The sequence below is a fragment of the Parasteatoda tepidariorum genome, chromosome 3 (genome assembly GCF_982258835.1).
Source record: "Parasteatoda tepidariorum strain Cologne lab strain chromosome 3, Ptep-v5.0, whole genome shotgun sequence".
NCBI lineage: Eukaryota > Metazoa > Arthropoda > Arachnida > Araneae > Theridiidae > Parasteatoda > Parasteatoda tepidariorum.
Window position 1 is genome coordinate 78,583,577 of NC_141757.1, and position 17,326 is coordinate 78,600,902.

A 17,326-nucleotide genomic window follows, 5' to 3' on the forward strand; every position below is an offset into this window, starting at 1 on the left:
GATTAATTAATTACGTAACAGTAAATATTTATCCAAATTAGGAAAAAAAATTTCAGTGAAATCAGCATTAAAAAAAATGAAAATGAAATTTCAATGAGAGTGATTATAGAAATCAGATCAATGTTGTAACAAATGAAAAGATGTTATTTTGTAATTTTGCGACTGTTTGAAGAAGAAGAAAAAATATTTACCAAGAAAATGAAGATAATAGGTAAAGAGAAACAAATATACCACAATGATTTAATTAGTCGCAATTTTCAAATTGAATAAGTAATCACATTCGTAGATAAGGTCATCATCAATCAAAAATAACACTTACTTCAAACAATAGTTACAAATACAGAAACAATAATAGTTACAAATTAGAAAAAGAATACCACATCAATCAATCTGATATGACTCAAATTTTTTGAAAATTTTTACTCTTAAATAAATCTACTGTGGTTATGGAATTCTAACACTAAGCTTCTCCTGGTAAAATGAAATCTGGCAATAGGCCACATTGACAATAATTTAACTTTTAAATACAGATAAGCATCGGCCAATTTATTAAAAATTATTACAGTACAAAACGTTTTATCCGGTAACTAAAAAACCAAGAAACCAGAAAAAATTTTGCTGGGTTTACCTGTCATTTCGAACTTAAACGGTCGAGGCAAATTGCAGAAATTCCAGTCACTCTTGAAGTTCAGTAGAGGGAAAGGTGTGGGTCTTTGATTTACGAGGGGGAAATGCATTACACATGCTTACCAATGAACAGAAGGTGGAAGGGTAATAAAAAATTATGCTGCTATACTTTACTATGCAAATATAATAAAGTAAAATGAATGAAGTAGAAATTTTTAATTGGAATATTAAAATAGCTAAATTACAGCTACTTTTTAATGAATAGTTAAGGAGTATAGTTAGCTGCACAGTATAAAACCTTTTATCTGGTTTCTAGAAAATCCAGAAAAACTTTGACTGCTTTCCCTGCCATTTTTGAATTAGAATCACCAAGTCCTCTTTGAAGTTGAGTAGATGGGAAGGTGGGAAGGGATTCTTTTTCTACCCATTCAATCAAACATAAAGAAGCGGCAGACATAGATAAATTAAATGAACCCAAAATCTCAATTAAAAAACTTTCTGTAAGCAAATTATTGACTCTTGTAAATAGTTTCAACCCTTTCTTCACCATATTTGAAAATCACTAAATTTATTAAAGGTTTTTATTTTTATTTCATAAAATATTTATATCATGTTTTTTTTTTTAAAGTTGAACTCCAGAATAGAAATGTTCAAATAAAACTACGATTTAACAAGACACAGTGAGAGCTTATTCCTAAAATCCTGTGACGTCACTTAAAATAAATAATATATGAAATGACGAGCTTGCAAACCAAATGCTGAAAAACAGCCCTCTTTGGTTGGTAGAAAAACCAACAGCTGTCCACCTGATTCTTGATGTCTGAAAGCCAAATGGTATGATGTAATTGTGAGAAAGTGCGACTGTGGAAAACAAAGAGAGAAATTCTCCTCGAATAGGCGCTGCCAGATGGATCACAGAGTAGAATGAAGGAATTTTGATCTTTTTTTTTATTATTTATGTTAATTTATTTTTAAAAACAAAATCAGATGAAATGAATGATTTCGTTTTTCACTTACGAGGGGGAAATATCAGCAAACAGAAAGTGGCAAATTGCAAGAAAAAAACATTGCTATGCTTTACAATATAAATATAAAAAAGTAAAAATAGTGAAATAAAAATACAACTTTTTAATTAAAATCAGCTAAAACAAGGTATTAATAGGTATTGTATTAAATAATTTTTTAGTGGTTCAGAAAACCGGGAAATCCAGACATCCAGAATAGCGTTAGTCCCAGGCATTCTGGATAATTGGTTCTCTACTGTATATGCATAATACATATAATATAAAGTACCTATAGATTCAGATAATTAATAACAATGCAATTAAGAACATTTTTTATGTGATGTTTAATTATCAATTGCATATAACTGACTTTAGTAAAAAAAAGTCATGAAATAGACTAATTTTAAATAAAAATAATATAATCAATTGATAATATTAATAAATTGCATAAGCAGTTTGCTAATTTCTGATGCATTTAGAAGATTCATATGTTTTATAATACAGTCCCATAATTAAGATAAAATGTTAGTTTTCAGTTTGAACAAAATATTATAAATAAATATTTTCAGCATTAGTCATATTTCAGATAAAGTTTTAAAACAATTCTAACAGACTAAAACAATGGAGGTAAGAATAAGAGGAGTAGGAATAACATTTGATTCCATGGAAGGTTAGCTAAAGAAGATTTTATAAGTGAATTTGTATATTCTTTACACTTAGCATGTGAAGAATATATAAAAAAATATTTGTAGAATTGTTCTCTACCTCATTTATATAAAAGAGAGGAGGCCTAATAAAATGCATTTTCATCTGTTATCGATTTTAATACCACAAAATAAAATTAATTAAATGCATATTGTCTCCGAGTTTGATGAAAAACCACTATATCTATTTTATTTGTTGTAGATGACCATCTGGTAAATATTTGTTACTACTAAAGAATAGCTGTCCCTGAGTATACCTATCAATGCAGAAATCCCCTTTTTCTCATCGCTTATCACCAGAGAGTTAATAACTTATTGAGATAAGGAATTCAATAAATAAAAAGTTTTATTTTAAAACTTGTAAGTTTATTATGCTTTAACCCAAATACAGAAATATGAAAGCATTAAATGAAAATTTTTCATTGTAGTTATCATGACATCATCAATATCCACACAAGAGGTTTTAAAATAAAATATTAGACTGATTTTATAAACTATTTATCTAAAATCTAACAAGTTTTGTTTAAAAAATCATGGATATCTGGGATTAAATTTAAATGTTGCTTTAGATTTTACAAATAATTGCATAAAATAAAGGTATCTATGTTTTTATAAGAAAAAAAATGCACTGAAATTAATTTAGTATATAGTTTAGAATAAAAATTGTGTCTTGGTTTAAAAAAGAAAAAATATTGCATTAGTGTTAAAACAAATTCTTTAAAGAGATCAATTTATTAACTAAATAAATGTTACTTCCAAGGCTTCTGTGTTCATGTTATTCCGCGATTTAAGTTAACAGTTTTAGGATTATTAATCATATTCTGTTCATCTAAAAAATGAAAATAAAGTATATTACACTATATCTTTGAATATAAAATAAATTGTTATAGTTAGAATAACAAAACTAAGAATAAGAGTTTTCCTAAAAATTTAAAAAAATTAATTAATCCACTGGCTACTTTTGGATATGCATTGTAATATTGTATATTTTGAGTCTTATGTGATTTCAATTTATACTTCAATAAAATAATCTTTATCTTTAATAATTAGTTCAACTTTAGTTACATTAATGTATTTTTAAAAAATGTAAAGATATATAAAAAACAACTAAAAACTCTAGTTGCATAATTTTATTTTTTAAAATTAAAGAAACCTTTAAAAAACATATCACAAATTATTTTCATTGTACAGCTCTTAGAATTAAGAACATTACATTGAAAGCAATTAATGATATAAAAATACCATTGGACAAGTATTCTATTGCTCTCATTACCACTTACTAAATTTAATCTAAATTAAAAACATCATTAAATTACAAATATACTGTTATGTTACTAAAAATGGTTTTGGTTAAAAAGTTCTCGGTGTTCCGCAATAAAATTTTTGAACAAATAATTTAGTCCAATTCTTCTATAAATGCTCTGATTAAATTTGGTTAATGCGTTGACATGGCTAAACGAGGTCCACAAGATCATTATAAAACTTATTTTCAAGTAAAGAAGAAAAACAATTTTTTTAGTGCAAATTATGTTCTTAAGTACAGAAGTGCAATATTAAGCTAAAATAAGTCTTCAATTTATGATAGGTGAAATGCATTCTACGCTAGATTTGGGACAAATCATCGTGACAGACTCGACAAGAAAATGGGTTCACTTGCAAGATGTTTTGCTCATTCTTCTTATTCTTACCTCATTAATTAAAACAAATAAAATTCTCTTATACTGATAACAGCAGAACTTACTTTTTGTGGGCTAATGGGGGTGAAATATCGGCAGTAGTTGCAGCACGGCCTCTAGTGGAGCAGGAAATAAAAAATGGGTAATTAAGTAGTTTGTTAATATAAAATTTTAAAATAATGAATTTTTTAAATAAAATTCACAATAACAGAATCATTACAATATTAAAGTCTGTTAAAATCATCTTTAACAGGATGGCCACAAACAATAAGAAGAAAAAAAATTCACTGTGATTAGACTGATTTTATTAAATTTCTCCCATTTTTATAACCCACGGCAAAAAATTTTAAGTAAACTTTTTAGTTATGCTTTATTCTTATAAAATATATTACAAGACACTTATACTTGTGATTAAAATTGAAAATAAAAAAAATTTTTAAGGAAAAAATTATTGCAAGACCCAATAATTTTAGAAAAAATATTGGACTTTTAGATATATCAATTTCAAATTACTTTATTTTCCCAGATTTTTTAGTATTATAATTAAATTCCCTGACATTTCCCTTATTTCCTCCAATTTATAAAATTCCCTGACTTTTCTCTGAATTATATAAATATTTCAGAAAAAGTATAAATTAAAGGTTTGTTCTTTAAACTAATTTAACTCATTTACTAATAAACTAATTTAATTCATTTACAATGTAATAACCACAGTAACTTTAACTGCAAAAATAAATATAAGACACATAATAAATAAAATTTTCGCTATTAAAATATGTTTTATATAGATTTCAGCAATTAATATATTCATTTTTAGTTGAAAATTACTCCTATAGTAAAAAATAATAAATATAAATGACAATTTATTATTACTATTATTATTTTTTTGTGCTATGAGAACCTGATACAGGATAAGAACCTGCATAAGGGAAATGCAGACATTACAACCGTTTTCTTTTATAATTTATAACAGTCAAGAAACATAAACTTTAAAAGAACACAAGATTTAGGAAATAGATTAAATTAAAATACAAAATAATAGTGAAAAGGATGTTTAATGATGTAAAACAAGTAGTCATAAAATATGTTTAAACTCACTTTGTCTTCTGCAAAAAGCAGGCATTACAAATTAAATACTTTTTCAAGTCTCCACTCTCTGATTGTACTTCTTGTTTCCTGCAGCATTTTCCACAAAAAGCAAAACCACAATTTTCACAACCAATCTGTAATAATAAATGAATTTTACTCTCTAAACAAGACAATAAGACATCAAAACAATAACAATAGAATAATTTCTTTTAATCAATTTGACTCTTGTACTAAACAAAGCTGAATAAAAAAAGGGAATAGAAATCTAGCTATTGAGGTGTTAATATAAATCAAAAATTTATTCATATTCTTGACAAATGATCAATTGTGAATACGGCAACTCCATAGTACCTCGTGCCTTACAAGTAGGTGTATCAAAGATGTCCTTTAAGCTTCTTTGTGGATAATTGTCACTTAGAAAAAAGTAAAATGATCAACCATTTTAAATTATTTCACTTAGACAGGTTTCAAAAAGGACACACCTGTTGGAAATATCTTGCAGATGTCATAAATGACACAAATTCTGATTATCCAGTTTTTGAATTAACAAATTTGATTCGCTGGACTAGAGAAAATGTTATCAATAATGATGGTTTTGTAAACGTTGATAAGAATATATAATGTCAAAAGAATGAATTAAATATAAATGAAATTGAGGAAATAGCCACACATAATGATGCCAAGAATATCAAGAAACTAATACTCAATTGATGCAATCAAAAAAAGAACCAAAAGAGAAACTATCAACTAAACTAAAAGTGTTTTATCTATCCAAAAATTAGGAAATCAGTGTATTAGTGTGACATTATTTAAAAATGTAAAATGAAAATATAGTACTAAGTTCAGCCGCTTCAAACAAACTTCTATATCAACTGGATAAATATAAAACACAGGCATATATATACACATCAAATTTCCTTATCAATTCTCTTATAGATTTTTTTAAGTTAAAATAAACATGAATATAAATAGATACATATTATAGAATATTTAATTATTTCTATATTATTTAAAAATATAAATGCAATTCTTCTTCGTTATTTCTTTCATTCGGCTTTTAGTAAACTGTCAGTTCTCGTAAACAGGCAATATTTTCTGTTCCAGGAGAGTCTGCTTAACCGAAGTTTCACTTTATAAATATATTTTTAACCACAAAATATTTACATTTCATGTGTAACTTTAAAATAGAGATTTTGATTATTATTTTAAAATACAGCGTTTGGTAATAAAAATTTTAAAAAACTAGAAATTTGGAACACCTAGGCTTCAAACACATATACTTTCCAAAGTAAAGCAGATTCACTGACAGTTTATCTTTTTATTGATAAAAGTGCACATATTGTTTTTTGACTGGAGACAACCTTGATATTTGAAAAAAAATCCATAAGTTTTTCAAAAAATAGCAATTTAACATGAATGGTTAAATTTTATCTAAACCGTAATATTTACCTCCTTCTTGAAAATTCCAAACTCTGTTCCACAAGCAGAACAAGGCATTATAAAAATCTGAAATTTAAAAGATAAATAAAAAAAGTTCATCATTAGTAAAAATACACTTTACTTCAGTAGTTTAATTAAAAATCTATGCTAAAACCTAAAATAAACCTAAATTTATAACTATAATAAACCTAATAAAACCTAAATTTATAAGGAAAAAAAAGCAATAAATGGAGCATGCATTTTTAAATAAAAGCTATTTATTTAAAATCACTGAAAAATTCATCAATCTATCCACTTCCCAATTGAAAGATGCGAATATCTCTGTGTCTAAATATCATGTGCATTTTAAATATTTAACTAGACAACATAAAAATATCACTAAAATGAAGGAATGAAATTAAAAATCATAGTTAAATATCAATCAGTAACTAATTAATCAGAAATTGACCTTTCATTAAAACAGGTGGTTAAGAAAACAACCATTTCCCTACAGAGCAATAGAAGCAAATATAGAGCTGATGCCTAAAGCATTTTATAATACATGAAATATATATTACATCCCTAAAAAAATTATGAAGCTTAATCAAAGTCAATAACTATGTATGGCAACAAATTTCTAAAAATGCCCCTTTTTTAATTATGAAATAAAAGTTACAACTTTTGCGAAGATTTCTATTTCAGATATGCAGCAAGTTGCCAAGTTTTTGCAACAATCAGACATCAGCACATGTGAAATTAAGAACAAAGAGAAACAAATTCAAAGAGAAAAAGAAACAAATTCAAAGCCACACCTAGGTAAGAAATAGGGGAGATTTCGTGATCTGTGGCAGAATTATAGCCAAGTCTTGGAAACTTCCGGGCAGCAGCGAGCGAGAAACTAAAAAAACATCACAGAAAGGGACCAACTCGTAAGGTATAACTCGTAACCACCCCCAGGCAAACATCTACATGTTTGTTTGTTTTCAAAATTTGCAAGTTTAAAATCTATTTGGCACCTTGGCGATTATAATTGGTGCGACAGATCACGATACGAAAATATCCCCAAGACATAAAATATTTGTTTTCGAAATTTTTGTAAGCACAAGAACCATACACTGACACTTTGATGATTGAAATTGACCTGACTAGGATCCAATATAGGACAGTGCCCTCAACTACTATCACACAAAATCTTTTGAAAAGTAAGTATAGAGCTAAGATGGCTATTTGGAGCAAAAGAAAAGTCCCATTTGTTAATGATTAATCTCACACTATAAAATATAAACATATGCATTTTATGGCAGTTAAAATAATTTTAAGCAACAAAAAATTTATTTATTTTTTAACAAAAACTGTAATTTTTGGTTTAAAAAGTAAATTTCTTTATATGAAATTGTATACATGGCTAAAATTCATTAAAACTCTATGGTGCTATTACTGCAAGACTCATTTAAAGGTGTAAATTCTTAAATCATAATTTTAATTAAAATAGAGAATATAGTTCATCATAAAAAGCTCTTTCAATAAAAAGGGAGAGTTAAATGAAATAAAATCAAATGGTACACTATTTTTGAATATTCAAAATAAATATAACTATGTTTGAACAAAATTATAAACATCATCACGTCTAGAAAATAATGACTGCTCCTTAGCTTTTAATTTGAGATGATACGTAATTTTGGAAACATTTTACAAACAGATAGATTTTACTTGACAGCATATTTAGTTTTAGCCATATCTCAATTAAACCTTCATTTGGCTGGTAAATTAAAAGAAATTTTGATAATCAATCAGTTTTATGAATTACTTTTGATTTCTCGATTAGTTATGGACAGAATTCTTTGAGTTATTCTTTTATTAAAGTGTAACAAAAATATACAAGTATAAACAAACGTAGTTCGTTCTTGGTTCTGGTTTTGTTGTCAAATTAACACCCAAAATATTCAACTAAATTTTCTTCTCTTCATTTCAACTTCAATGGATGAGTGATCTAATGTAAACAATAATAAACAAAAACATTTTGTAAACAGAAATACTTCCTTTTCCTAAAGAGCTTCAACCAAACAAATCTGAGCAGCCGGAAACGTTTTACATCCTTCAAACATAACAAAACACAACTAGACACGCATTTCTACATTTCTTATAATTACTATATATTTTAACAGTTAAATTTTTCATTTGAATATTAAATGATTTATTATATTTGCTGGAAGTCATCTACTTGAATTAGCCTACCTTCGTTTGAATGTGAAGTTGTTTTAGAATATATTAGTTTTACTTGCTTTATGTTTCTTTCGAACTTAATTTTTTGGAATATCTTATATCTGATCGAATTTCTAAATGAAATATTTGTAACTAGTGTTTTAACTATGATTATCTTTTTTTAATGAGAGGAATACTTTATTCTCATCCTTATCACTATTAGCAATTCGTATTTGAATAGAGATGAGAAACTATGTTCTTTACTTTTCATATAAATTGTTTTAAGATCTTGCGTTTTTTTTTTTAATTAAATATTTAGACTTTCCTTTAGTTGACTACAAATTTCTTTTGATACTTTTATATGTATTTCATAAATTTTTTCTTCTTAATTTTAAAAAAAGATTTGAAGCAACTGTTTTTAAATTTTTTACCTTTTGTATGCTTATATCTTTCTAAATACTCTCAATCTCTCTTAGTCTATTTTTCTCTCACAGGAGCTGGTCCAGAAAATATACTTTCAAATGTATCTTTTTTTAACTTGAGCTTGCTGACCTAATTATATTTTCTATATTTATGAACATTTCTTTTACCTGGACTTTTTTTTCTTTCTTATATATTTTTACAGTTCAAAAGCTCTTCTGTACTCTAAAGTAACCTCTATCTTCTTTAATGAAAAGTTATGTGAAATTGGGAATGTTAATTTTCCTCAGTTTTTAGTCCTTTATACAATGTGTCAAATCATTTAGATAATTCAATTAATATTCATTGTGTCTGAAGTTTAAAAATAATTTGTGTTTCTTTAAAGAAATAGTGTGATACTGATAATTAATGAATTATTTATGTGCATACACATGGGTTTTATTTCTCCATTAATTATCTGACAAATAATTATTATCCTGAAAAGAAAGGAGGAATTAATTCCCCCCCCCAACAGAATTATTTATTAATTATTATCATTTCATTATTTGTTAGTTTACTTTTTATTTGAAGAAGGATAATTAAGAATATGTTGCTATAATTATTTTCAGACATTTTTGGTCTATTGAAATGAGCAGTTTCACAAAGAAGAAGCATGTTACTGAAGAAGTATTAAATTCATATGATCTCCCAGCAAGCAATCAGTCTATTGTTAAAGTAAGTTTCTTTTTTTTTTTTTTCACTAAGGAGTTCAAAAATTTGATTTTATTGAAATTCAGAATTTATGTGTTCCAAATAAATGTGTTATATATTTGTTCTGCAGTAAAAATACATCATATTATAAAACAAAAAAATCTGGGTAATAATCTTTCAGAGTATATTGAGAACATTCACTCAAGAATATTTGAGTATTCCAAAAAATTGTGAATGCATTTTATTGTGAGAACTTAGATTATACATCATATTATGCAATTTCACAACTGTGTGTTTAATATTTTCTTATAATTTTACCTTAGTGTTGTAAAAATATTAAACAAAACAAGACTAACATTTCTTTAAATTTCTATTATTGATAATTGGCATACATTCTGCATATAATTAACCTGCACTTAATGTTGTGTAACAATTATGGATACATTCGCACTAAACATGACCACCAATTTTATTTTTTGTTATATGAAAGTTACATTTTCTTAATTTATAATATCCAAAAACAAAAAAAAATTACCCTGATTACCTTTTGATCTAATGATTGGATCTGCTCGTAATGGGACACAATCTTAATGGTTCGAGGGGTAGCCTTAAATATGCTAATTATTTACTGTAGAAGATATTTTAAGTTATGTAATCGGACACAAAAATGTACTTTCTCTGAATAAAAATACTTTTTTTTTCCTCCACAGCTTTGGATTTCTGACCCTCATTAATAAATAATCAAAAAAAATAATTTTTAATAATTATTTTATTAATAGTAAAAAAAAAAATTTAGAATTGTAAGGTACATAAATATTTACATAAAGAATGTGATTTTCTATGTTGAAATACAAAATTTGAACAAAATCAGTTGAATAGTTCCTGAGTAAGGAATTTTAAATGTAAAACTTCCTTACCCCCTCACGGTTCTGCACGTAAAAAAAAATAATCTGGATTTTGCCCATTTCCCAAACCACTGGTGGGTTAAATTTAAATTTCTCAAAAACTATTCACCAGATTTTGTTCAAATTTTGTATTTTGCCTTAGACTGACTAATTATGTACTTTAAAATGAAGTCAAACTTTGTATGTCTTACAATTCAAACCTTTTTTGACTGTTAAATAATATTTATTTAAAATTCTTTTTTGTATGGAATTATCTTTGAATGAATGAATTGTAATTTTGATAAATAAATTAATAATTGTATGTAAAAAATTTGCTTAAAAGATTCTAAAATATGGAAAAATATTCAAAAAGTACAAGTTAAGTCTGATTTTATAACTTAAAATCGTCTGCACTAATGGAACCAAAATTGAGTCATAGTATGTGAAGATCATAAGTTATTCAAAGTTATTAATTTTTTGTTTTTTCAATATGTACATTTATCATTGTAAATATTCCAGTTTATTCTTATAAATTGTTTATAAACTGTTTTTTTTATTATTATTATCTTAGATAAAAAAAATTCAATAATGGTAAAAGTTTAATGTTAAATGTTTACTTTTTATAAATAGCTACATTAAGAATTTTTTTAGTAATTGAGTTTTATTCTTGATTTTGATTTTCTGTGAATTCTTTACTTTAGTATTTATAAAAAATCTAAATGCAATAATTTATTTATTTGTTTTATAAATTTTTCAACATTTTTTTAAACTATAAAATATTATTATGACAGATCGTTGGAAGCCGGGGCAACAATCTACATGAAATTCTTACTCCAAAAGGTGATACATTCTTGGTCAGCATGCCTAACAAGTTCAGAAAGCATGTCTGGATAAAGAGGGGTAATGTTATTGATTCAAATTTTAATAAATAATTTATTTTAATTCTTATTTATGTAATGCTTTTTTCCGAATATATTTGTAATATTTTTCTCTTATTTTTATTATTTATTATTATTATTTTTTATTTTTTGTTACAAATTTGTTCTTTCAAGCAATCAAGATGCCATATTTCCTGTTTGCCATAATTTACTATACCTTATTATTAATTCATAATACAAATTCATATTATTTTTTCCTTGATTTGAATAATATGCTTTAAATGGAAAAAAAATTTATGAGACTTCTTGTCGAGTTATTTGAAAGTATCTGAGCTTCTGTGTTCAATAAATGTAACATAATGTAGCGGACTGTCAAAAAAATCAATTCATAATAGAAACTTTCGTTTTCTTTTTCTTTGATTTTAACTATGTTTTAGATGGAAATGAAATCAGTGAAACTTCTTGAGTTTGCATTTGAATATGCCTGTATTCAGTATGCAATAAATTTTACATTATATGTTGCAATAATTTAGCAATTTTGAATGTTAGATAGAATCTTATTTCAATCCATTATAAATTTTTTGTTATATAACTTATTTTAAGGCATAAGATGATTAATGTAAAATTATATATTTTAAATTTATGCATAGTTTGCTTACATTAAAATTAATTTTTAAAATTTGTTTTAGCTAATGCTCCAATGTTTGTTTATTTTTTTTCTTATTCAGATGACCTCCTCGAAGTTAAATAAAGTAAAAATACAGATTTTGCAATTTTTTCTGTGTTTCTGTTTTATTACAGATATAAGTTCATTTTAGTTTTCATAAGCTGTATTTTTAATTTAGTTCTAATAAATGCTAAAAGCCCTTTCCTGACAATAAGAAAAACACATATGTATTTACATTAATCCAATCTATTTTTTCATAAAATCTTTCTTCATTTATAATTGCTCTGCACATTCATAAAATGTATTTGGTTGAGATCAGGACTATAGCTGCCTTTGGTTGCTATCTTGTGACTTTTAAACTTGAAATATTGTTTTAATTGTAAAGTACAGTAACACCTTCATTCAGGAACGTAAATAATTACTTTGAATATTATTAGCTTAATGTATGAACCACAACATTTTATGTGTTTTCTTCCCCCTTCCTTAAGATCATGTGTTGTGTGTGTTTTACTTTTTTAATTTAAACCATTTGTATCATTCGAAAAAGTAGATTTCTTGCTGTTAGTTACAAAAACTTATATGAATATAGTGTGCAGTTTCAAAAAAAGAAATAAAAGATAAAAATTATTTCTTTATTTATTTTACTCAAACTACAAAGTTCTTAATTGTATATTGAAACTCACCTTCAATTGCCACCTTATATTGATGCTATTGATTAATCATAGTCAGGGGTCTGTCCAGGCCGAATTTACTACCGTTTAACGGTACCTTCACAAATTCAACTTTAGGAAAAACTGTAGTTTCACAAATTCAATTGTAGGAAAAACTGTAGTTTCACAAATTCAATTGTAGGAAAAACGGTAGTTTCACAAAATACTTTTTCTTAAAATTTTATTTTTGTATCCCTTAAGAAACGATAAATCCATATTTTTGTGTTGAATTTTTAATATAATTTTTAATTTTTCACAAATTATGTCTAAATTTTCACAAAATAGGTACCTCTCTGAAAAACCTAGAGAGACCCCTGATTTGCTGACATTATCAGTTAAAATCAAATTAATATTAAGACTTCATTTATAATCTGTGACAAATAAAAAAGAATTAAGTCTTAATAGTATCTATCTATATACACACACACATGTTCAAATATGCAATGTTGCAATTAACTTCTTCATGAGAAATTTTTTTTGACTCTTTAGGAGATTTTGTAATCATTGAGCCAATAGTAGAAGGAGATAAAGTCAAAGGAGAAATCATGCGAGTTTTACTTAAAGATCAGATTCTTTATTTCCAACAGCAAAGTGTATGGTAAGTTATTAAATTATTCATAAATATCAAACTTGAATTGTCTTGTGCCGTTATAATCTACGTTAGGACTACATTGCATTAAATTCAATATAAATTAAGAGTTTTTTAGTTTGTTATAATAGTTCCTACTTTGGTTTCCCATCTCAACCAAATGTTATTTTTTGTCCCCCCCCCCTCTTTAGTTTTGGAGCAAAGCAAATAAATGATTTTTTTTATGAGTATGGTAGAACTCAAAATCTAGAAAACCTTGAATTCACAAATAATAATAATTCGCATAACTCAAAACCTATACATTTTTCATATTTATATTGAAAATTACAAATGAATTCTTGTAAAAGAATGTTCCAAACAAAATTAGTTTCAACTAGTATTTTTTCCTGTTATATATATATATATATATATATATATATATATATATATATATATATATATATATATATATATATTCTTCTATAATCTGTCATTGTTGCCAATTGGTTTAATAAACATAGCAATTCAGGAAATTTCACACTTGGCAATCGATATCACAAGTGTGTTTTAAATCTTATTTGTAATGTATACATAATTCCCAATTTTGAGAACTCAATGGATGGAGAAGTATTTTATTTCTACTTAACTAACCCTTGCAATACAATCCGTTAAGATTCTTTTCTTTGTCTTTCTCATGCAATTTCTCTAGCTCTGTCTCTCTCATTAAAGATCGATTAATGTTTATTGCAACATTTTTAATGCAAGATTAATATCACTCCTTTTATAAGAGATCTTATTGTAGCTTTAGGCCATTTAGTACTATTTCTATAGACCATTCAGCAGGCAAGTTTCCATCATCATATTGTTTCAGTATTTTTAATTTTGATTCATTTCTCAAAATCAAAATAGCTTTTTATGGTGTATTGCAAACTTATCAAAGGTTTTACTTTATTTATAATGATGGAAGATTTATTTTTAGAACCAACTGAATTCTGAATCTATAAATTTCAAGATTTCTTTTCATATATTTCTTTAAAATTGGATTGTAAAAACTATTTAATCTTTTACAAATAAAATTTTAACGAAGTTAATTAAAAATTTAAAGTAATCAGTGATTATTTAAGATTTAAGCATAAACAAATTTATTGTATCTATGAAGCTATTTTTTTATGCTATAGATTCTGCACTGTAATAATTCCTTTTTGTTTTCTCAAAATCATTTTGTTTTCTCATGTGTGATATAGTATATACTCTTAATGTTTAATTCTCACTTTTAAAAAGTGGACTTATGAATTCATTTTACAAAAATTAACTTAAAACGTCTTTTCATATAATTTTTTTTGTTGTCCTGAACAAAAATTGGAAATAGTTTTATTTTTAACTAGTTTTATTATTGAATTTCAAATATCAACATTCTCTCACATTTTTAATCCATTATTAAAAGAAAAAACCTAATTTGTAGAGGAAAAGCTTTCTGCATCAAGTGATTTTTTTTAATTAAGAAATAAATTAAAGGAATTTAATTTGATTAAAAAGTTATCTAAGTTTTATTAAACCAAATGTAGTTGATTATTAAATTACGGTGCTATTTAAGTAAAACATTTCATTTTGAACACACTAACTGATAAAAATCTGTTAAGTCTATTTTTCCACCTTTATAAGTTTTATAGAAATTAAATTTGTTAAAAAGCAGTTAATTACTTGTATTCAATATGAATTCGAAATTGATTCCAAAATTTATTTATTGGTTCCCAAATTAATTTTGTCACAATTAATTTCTTAATTAGGATTATTTATTAAGTATAAAAAATTTATCATGTTTATGATTCATAGCTTTTATTAAATAGGTTGAATCCTATTGCTAAAAATAATATTAAAGATATTATAAGTGCACAATTTTCTATTTAGTTGATCTTTATTTTATTTTCACATATTTTTTTTTCCAGGCCTGAACAGTTTTCTGAAGCAGTCCCTCAGAGGCAAGAAAGACAGGCATCAAATTCTAATGATGAATTATTTATAAATACTAATAGACCTTATGTAGATATTTTGATATCTTCATCAGATTCTGATGCATCTGAAGAAGAAGAAAGTGACACAGAAAGTTGTAAATAAAGATTTTATTTTCAAATGTGGGTTTGTTTTTAGTACTTTCATTAAAAGCTATTCTTATTTTGTTTTGTTTTATAACTTTAGATTTAAGACTGCAAAGTAAATCATTAAATCCAAGCATAAATTTGTCTGAATGCTGAGACTCATTACACACAAAAGTTTAAGGATACCTATATTTCCAGTATTTGAGCATCTCTCTTACTTTTAAAATATCTGGATATTATATTTTTGAATTTGAATTGCTTATGATTATTTAATTATCTTTGCAATTATCAGTTATGAATAATAATAATGTGGATAATTGAAAAATTACTTATAGCAAGAAAATTGGTTAGTTATGGAAACCAAAATATAAGAATGATAAACAACAAAATATTTCATAGTAAGAATTACAGAAAAGAATTACACATTAATTCTTAAATATTAATAATTTACTTGCTTTTAAGTTGCACATTAAGGAAGCCGAGTAATATTTTCTATTTATTAATATCATTCTTAAGTTGTATTTCTTAACCTTTTGTAATGTCTTTATTTTTAAATAAGTAATAAGAATAAGTTTCTTTTTATCTGAATAAGCCAAGCATAAACTTTTACTATAAAAGTTGAGTTCTCTACTTGAGTAATTGAAATGAATAAACTTATTAACCCCATTTATGTTTCTTATTCTCAATCAAGTTTTATACTATATATATTTAAAAGGGGTCAATAATGTTTCTTATTCTTTATATGTATAAAATATTTAACAGTTGTAGAAATCTAAAAACTTAGTAAGGCTAACAAATTGAAAATCTTCTACCAATTTAAATTATTCAATTAGATATATTATTTTCATAAATTGATGTTAAAACTGATTAAAAATCAAAAATGGATTTTAATTATAGTGAATATTAAATTTATGCAATTCTTTGAAATTACAGTCATTATTTTATTGGAATTTTTAAATGTCTTTAATAGAATAAAAAAGATCTAATTTTTTTTGAAAAATTTATGAAACAATATTTTAATTATTTAGTTATATGCTGGGAGGTCAAAAAAATATTGTTTATTTCATTTCTTTTACGATTCCTACATAAAATGTGAAAAAGCATTTCTTCTTTCAGTTTTTAAGTTGCTATTTGAAGCATGGAGGAGTTGGGCATAATGTCTGATGTAAAGCCATACCCTAAAGGAGACCTCCATATATTACTTGGTTCAAGGTCACGGTAGACACTTTTCGAATACGTCCTAATTGAATGAGTTATTTTTAATCGTAATTATACTATTGAACAGTTCTAAATTTTATGAAAAAACTTGCTCAAAAAAAATTATTTTTCTTATTTACTCCAACATCAGTTTGATAATAATTCAGTTGATAACCAATTTTACTACTTTTAATCATGAATTATTCAAATATATGAGAAAAGAAGACCAAATTTTTGTTTCAAATATTTTATTGTTGGGCAATCTTTTTGACAGTTTTTAACTAAAACTATTAATTTTAAAGGGCAGTAAATTTGCATTTTAATATTTTTATAAGTCTTATTATTGTAAATGGTACTAAATATTTAAGTATAGTAAATGGTACTAAGAGTATTACTACATTCGTTCAGCAGCACTTTCACATTCGTTCTTAATCTTTTTCACATATGTATGTGTGTGTATATATGTTTATCACTTTTTAAAATCATGATTTGCGA

At 25.3% G+C, this 17,326-nt stretch overlaps 2 protein-coding genes across 5 annotated transcripts in view; one reads left to right on the top strand and one right to left on the bottom strand.

Moving 5' to 3' along the window:
• The window catches only part of LOC107439005 (abscission/NoCut checkpoint regulator), a 22,713-nt gene extending 14,183 nt beyond the window's left edge, over positions 1-8,530 (bottom strand). The window contains exons 1-4 of one of the 4 annotated variants that reach the window (XM_071181916.2): positions 8,413-8,530; positions 6,550-6,606; positions 5,110-5,234; positions 4,077-4,127 (exon numbers count right to left, since the gene is read on the bottom strand). In XM_071181916.2, the coding sequence (XP_071038017.2) occupies positions 4,077-4,127; positions 5,110-5,234; positions 6,550-6,597 (224 nt within the window). In that variant the 5' untranslated portion in view covers positions 6,598-6,606; positions 8,413-8,530. Of the gene's footprint in view, positions 1-4,076; positions 4,128-5,109; positions 5,235-6,549; positions 6,607-8,326 lie in introns of all 4 variants that reach the window. The other 3 variants (XM_016051458.4, XM_016051457.4, XM_016051460.4) reach the window with 3 other exon arrangements.
• On the top strand, positions 8,514-15,669 carry LOC107439013 (putative RNA-binding protein EIF1AD). The gene is made up of 5 exons (XM_016051468.4): positions 8,514-8,766; positions 9,750-9,855; positions 11,507-11,615; positions 13,460-13,568; positions 15,485-15,669. The coding sequence occupies exons 2-5, from the start codon at positions 9,769-9,771 to the stop codon at positions 15,651-15,653; spliced, it is 474 nt and encodes a 157-aa protein (XP_015906954.1). The 5' UTR covers positions 8,514-8,766; positions 9,750-9,768; the 3' UTR covers positions 15,654-15,669.
• The last annotated feature ends 1,657 nt before the right edge of the window (positions 15,670-17,326 follow it).